Raw genomic sequence first — 6,792 nt, 5'->3', positions numbered from 1 at the left:
TCGTGCTGCGTCACATTTGACGGAAAAAAACTTAAACAGGGCTTAACAAAAACATCAGGTGATGTCAACTTATTAGGCTTTGAAAGTGGTATTTCACTGAGAGAAAAGCAAGAGGAACACAGTAAACTTATCGCGCCAATTTTAGATCTAGTCGAAAACTTAAGAGCAATTGAGAATTTAGATACAGCGACATTACCTGATGAACAGATAAATGAGATCAAGAAAGTGTGTGCTGGTGCACTGAATGATGTGTCAAAACATATTTTGAAAGTAAGAGAAATTAGAAAGAAAAAGGTATATGCAAAGGAAAAGCTAATTGAACGAAGTGAAGAGCCAACCAAATGGAAAAATGGTAAATTTGCCTATGCTATCAGCGCAATTATTGCCTACATACATGACATCGACATGTGCACGGAAAAGGCATTATCACTTGTAGACGAATTAATTAGGTTCATAAGTTACATACAGGGAGCACGTGTTGTAAATGGTGATACACTAGATCTGGACAGGTGTTCAGCATACCATCAGATTGGTTTAGAAGGTGAAAGCAATGATACACGTAGAGTGAAACAGAGGTCGGATAGATGGTTCGCTGCAAGGAAAGACGCGCAAATCACAGGAAGTACAATTTATGCAGCGATTGGTTTAGATGGTTTAAAAGCACAGAGACAACACTACGATCAGGTTGTATGTGGTTTGCCAGAACCGGATAAAAGTGATAAAGTAAGGGAAAATATGGCCTATGGAACTTACAATGAACCAAACGCAATCGCTACAATTGTTGGAAAGGTTGGACCAGTACTATTTCCAAACACGATTGTTTGCGAAGAAGGCTACATTCAGTATGGTAATAGTACAAATATGAAAACAATTATATCACCAGACGGTAGTTTAAAAACTACTGATGGTGAAACAATATCTGGTATTGAAGTAAAATGTCCAGTCCTAGATGTACATGTCAAATTCCCACAGCGATATTTACTCCAGTGCTTGGCGGAAATCGAAAGTCTAGACGTTGATCAGCTAGTGTATCTCTCCTGGAGACCGGATATTAGCGCTGTATATATAACTATTTAGCAAAGCGTATGACATTGCAAAATCTTTGTATGGAGTTGAACGTCCAAAGAGGTTAACAAAAGTAAGTGATGCGGTACGACAACTACAGAAAGAGATTGAAGCGGCATGTGAATGTATTGAAATAGTTGAATTTAAGATGATCGTACCTTCAATAAAACACAGTAAGTCAGGAGTCTCAGATTTGAATGCAGACAGATTTAATACCGCACGTGTAGTCTTAATGATGGAGACTACAGCTAGCAGTTTTGAACAGTTCTATGAAATTAATAGACAGCCAGCATCAGAGGCTGTCGTGTTCCTGTTGTGCGATCTAGATAGGGAATGGAGTGAAGAATCAGTGCGCACTGCTCCTATATGTTGGTTTCCGAAAGGGTACTCATTAGATGGAAATACAATGAGGAAAATTCTCGAGACTGTGTTGGATGTGTGTAAGAAAAATGAAATTCATGTTCCAGCCCTGTCATTTGATGGTCAATGGCACAATATCTGTGTCCGTGGCGATGACGATGATCCGCTGACGATATTTCAGTTACAAAAAGATGTATGGCGGAAGGTTGAGAAGACAAAAAAATCAGATATTTTGAGAGAAATTAAACAACTAAACAGAGAACCAAGATGGCGGATAAGCGAAGAGTTGCATGATGATGGAGCGGATCACAAAACTGAAATGATGAAAAAGGTCATTATTACTGATGTTACAATAGGTAGATTGCCATCATTCTCCCCACGAATTCTTCAACAGAGAAAAGTTGACCTCGCCAAACAGAAAGAAAGGAATACTATCCAAAATGAGAATGACTTCGCTTCAGATTTCATAGAAGCTGTATTGAATGGAGGCGAAGCTGAAGAAGACAGACACCCGGAAGTTAATGAAATGGACGATGATACAAACCAGTATGACAGTGAGGTTAAAATATCTGAGCAAGACGCTGAAAAAATTTTATCGATGCTTAAATTAGATGACAAAAGTAATAAAAAAGGCAAATGGAACAACGAGTCTTCAATCAGTGTATTAAAATGCTTTGAATCTGCTGATAACTTGAAAAAAATGACTGATGCTGACGTCAAGATAGTAGTACGTTACTTGAACAGTACTTACCTCAAAGAGAAAATAAAGGAAAGCGGAACTAAACAAAACAAACTTGCACATTTTTACAAAGTTTTCGGACTTCAACCTAGCATTGCAACCAGTTTGCCCAAAAGTAAGAAACACACGGTTAAAAAACTCCCAGAATTGGCCTTTAACCAAGTATCCAAGATGAAGAAGTCAGAATTAAATATAGTATATGCTGAGTATATCTGGCATGCGGAATTACAACAATGGCTAAATGAGCGCCCAGCTATAACTCATGCCAGTTTTGATAGTCGAACGTCAGCGGAATCAGTTGTCGAAAGCAACGAATCAGACGGAGCAAACCTACAAGCAACATTATATCAGGATTTGGACAATTCCGTCATCCCCAAGTTTTGGTTTTATTATCCAAACGTAAGCGGAAGTAGAGGTCAACTCGAAGTAAGTTGCATTGACTCCACACATTTACTGACACGCACTAGAAGGAAATGCTGCAGGGGTGGAATCGAAGGATTGTCCAACGAACCTTGGAGAAATGTTGCAAAACGTGGAAACACATTATTAACTTTGGCTGTTGTCGATGGAGTACTTGAACCTATGTCTGTTTCTGTCGCGCGATGTCATTTCACCGAAGAAGTTGAAAATGACATGCGCATACATGGTGATATTCGCGCGGCTGATCTTTGTAGAGATATACGTCAGTGGTGGTATGCCGAGGATGATCCTGGTATAAACTCAAAACTCCGAATACAGCAAAGAATGTCATTAAGAAAACGACTACTTAGCTACGTTAACTTCGCGCATTTCCCGCCTCCTACGATGTACATAAATGGTTGGCCTTGCCAACTATGGGAGGCACTTATTGCCAACATAGATGCAAAGACACACCTATATGGGTTAACACACAGTCACACGTACAACGTTAGAGCCTTTAGTTCTATGATGGGGGAAACCTATTTCTCTGAGCTTACAATGTTCGACAGACGTGGTCGTGGGACAGTAACTGCTGCAGAATTCGGCCGATTCATATGCAGCACATGGCAAGCCCTGAACATGCGACTTGATCCCGAGAGGTTAGTCTAAACTTTATATCTAAAAGCAACACAAAATATTACGGGTTGTAAAAAAAAATTATTAAAGGCGTACGCTAGAATTCCTTGTATATGAGATGGGCGAAAATTTTCCCAATAACAGAATTTCTTCAAACTTTGGATATTGAAGGACAATCATCTAAGAAACAAAAAAATGCAATAAAAATCATAGGTCACCGGATTCGAAAAAGAGTTATCTGCCCTTGAAAACGTCATTTTTGGGAGAAATGCCGTTTTCAAGGGCAGCTAACTCTTTTTCGATTATGGTGACCTATGATTTTTATTGCATTTTTTTGTTTCTTAGATGATTGTCCTTCAATATTCAAAGTTTGAAGAAATTCTGTTATTGGGAAAATTTTCGCACCAAATTCTAGCATACGTCCTTAAACGAAGCAAAGCGTACTGACTGTATTTAAACTTAATTTGCATGTACAATAATATTTAAACTTAATGCAAACCACAGTAACAACTGTATTAAAGTCAATTCGGATTTTAAGTTTGTATCATGATCCTTTGCGCAGATACTTACGATTTATATTTGTTTTCATTTTAGAAAATGTAGGAAATTGAATTATACGAGCTATTTTTGTTTAACAGATCATTTTACTATCGAACAAGCCGGAAGACGGTTTACAAGCTGGTGGACAAGTCTGACATGTTTTCACAGAACGGCGGGCAGATGACTGATGACGCAGATGACGTGCCAAGTGATAAACGTTGTACATTGGATGTCAAGTAATTACCTACATTCATTTGAAAAATAACTGTAGTACTAATTGTAATAATAATAATGATGATAATAGGGGAAATTCTATTCTGTAAACTAACTGAAATAATATTCACACAAGCAAAAAAACTTCAAGGGAAACGCCTTCATGTTACACAATAATTTAAGGTTGAGGAGTATATCATCAAAACACAGAATATTTGATAAATGAACAACATCTTTACCAATATTTTATGGGCCATTTCATGTTCTGCCGTACTGTCCCGTTCAACAGATATATAAAATTAAGGTTTAGCAGTAAGTCACAACACAACAGAAATTATTAGTAAAAGATCAACATCTTGACAAATAACTTGTCTGTCCGATACATGTTCCTGTTCTGGCCCATAGAGTTGGATACTAAAACGTTCTAAAGTATTTGTCCCTCTTTAAAGAAGAATGCTATTTGTAAAGAAATAAATGTAAATTATTGTCCAAAACGACGTTTTACCTGGTTATGTTAAGTTTAAACACTGGTATATTGTTGAAATTGCATCTAAATGAAGACATGAAACAGCTTTTTAAAATTGGTGTTTTTTAAAGGCACAGAACAGGCCAGAAGTGTGGCCCCTTCATACTGTCTCGTTCCGGAATTCAATACATATATAAGTAAATTCGCAATGGTTTTACAGAATAATGTACATGTTTACATGCTGTTAAATTTTCATGTACAACAATGCTTTCTTTCTATGATTTGATGATGTTCAAACTTTTTTCTCCGAAACATGGACCTTACTCTTAATAAACTCTGAAGGGACATAGCCAAACAAATATTGATAAGTTCGGACTATATATCTGATTGAATCTATTCATAAGCAGTTATCAGTAAGGTAAAACTATGGAGTCCCTGGCAGTACATAGTAAGTCATACTTGTATCTCTGAAAACTTGAACAGTTTTGGCCTTTTTGCTTGTTACAGGAACCACCACTTTGATCTCCCAGAGCGAAATCGGGTCGCGTGCAGGAAAAAGGTGGCTACAATGAGCACAGACAGGAACGCAGTTAAAAGGGGATCACTTGGTGTTCGTTGGGAAAGTAGTGCACGGCGGAATGAAAGTAAAATCCTTCCGACCGTAAGAATGGGACTTGACAACTGGTGAGACACAGAATGTGTGCGTGTTAACATTGCTGCTTTTCTCAAGGGAGATAACTTAACATCAAGGCTGTCGACAGGAATTTTCTTCCAACATTCTATTTCATATATTGCCCAGTTTGAAGACATCTTGAAAATTTTAGTTATTATGCACCAGTAAACTCTGTGGTATGTCATGTGATGTAGATTTGACATTTTTGGGGGCAGGTTATTTCACGATACTAGCATTTTACAACGAACACATTTCAAAGCTTTCAGCTTAATTTTATTATTTCTAAATACATGTAACTTCATGTAAAATCATACGTAAACAAAATAAAGTCATACTGATTGTAAAATAATTTATAAAGGATGTCGCGAAAATTCGTTCCATGAATAGTTGGTTCGCACATACCATCTCTCTATATTGTAAGTAAGAAATTATGTTTTTCTAAAACAATAGTTCATTATGTGCTAAAAAACTTTTACATTTTTAAACTTATAAGATGCGCAAGTGTTTTAATTATATACAGTTTTTTCGGAAATGATGAATTTCGGAATAAATTGAACGCGTACATCAGTTTTGCAGATGACTGTGAATGAAACAGACGATTTTATAACTAAATTTCGAAACTCCAAAATCATTTCTTTCAGTAACTGTTCCAGTTGTATATATTGCTGCGTCCTTTTGTATTATAATTCAATCAATATATACATATAGGTTGTATATATAGCTACTATATTTTTAGACCTATTGAAAAACCGGAACGAATTTTCTTGACACTCATTTAATATTACATTGCAAAATTAATGCCAGCATTGTATTTTATCCATTGATTGCTTTATCGTATTTTTCTTATTTCTTAAGGACCCAATATTATACTTTAAATAACGTTCATGTGTCTTAATAAATCTGCAGTACGTGTTCTTTTCCGAAAATCGAGAGATTTTTTAGCAGTATTTATCAATTACGTAATTTCTGATTTTGCGTTAAAACAAGTATGAAATAAATTTGTTGGTGACTTAAAGAAGACAGAATAATGTATATTTCAAATTAATTCCATTATATATAGCTTACACTTATGCCTTCTTATGGCAACTTTGTAACAAAAATATCATTCCCGCGGAAATTCAGGAAATTAGTTGCAGACTAAAATGATAAGCTCATAATATTATTACAGATATGTAAAGCAAAATTGTTAATTTGATATACATGTCATGTTTTGATGTATGCATACATCGTTTTACAAGAGCTACGATACTTATGTAGAGTCAATACTCTGAACTTCACAATACTATACAATATTGGCATTAATTTAATCGGAGTAAATCACAGATAATGCAAATCACAGACAAAATAAAAATTTTTATTAAAATTAAAAACATTAGAACTGATTATGTTTTACTTGTCTTTTATGACTACTGGCCTTTTTCTTGTAACATGATAAATACAACTCTAGATTTAGATATAAGCGGCGTGATCGGAAATTTCAAAATTCTGCATTAAAAAAGAGCTGTCAGCTTGGTCGTCAGTACTTGTCTCTGAATTAGAGCTTTGCCGGTAAACACTTTATTAACCAAAAATGTTAAAAAAAGGTCACAAGTCTGTCAAATTCAAATCAGATTTATGGGATTTGTTTCTATTGAGATCAACGCAATAAATTTTAAAATTGTTTGAGCAAAGACACACCTTGACTTGTACGCTGAAGTCATT

General features: G+C 35.7%; 1 protein-coding gene across 1 annotated transcript; it reads left to right on the top strand.

Annotated features, from left to right (window-relative positions):
* Positions 1-1,083: 1,083 nt before the first annotated feature.
* On the top strand, positions 1,084-6,509 carry LOC123532695 (uncharacterized). Its single transcript, XM_045314274.2, has 3 exons — positions 1,084-3,222; positions 3,838-3,975; positions 4,926-6,509. Exons 1-3 carry the CDS (start codon positions 1,214-1,216, stop codon positions 5,104-5,106), a joined length of 2,328 nt encoding a protein of 775 aa, XP_045170209.2. The 5' UTR covers positions 1,084-1,213; the 3' UTR covers positions 5,107-6,509.
* Positions 6,510-6,792: the final 283 nt, after the last annotated feature.

Source organism: Mercenaria mercenaria, chromosome 12 (genome assembly GCF_021730395.1).
Source record: "Mercenaria mercenaria strain notata chromosome 12, MADL_Memer_1, whole genome shotgun sequence".
In the NCBI taxonomy this organism is placed as follows: Eukaryota; Metazoa; Mollusca; class Bivalvia; order Venerida; family Veneridae; genus Mercenaria; species Mercenaria mercenaria.
Note: the sequence above shows the minus strand (reverse complement) of the source record. Positions and strands in the feature narration are given on the sequence as shown.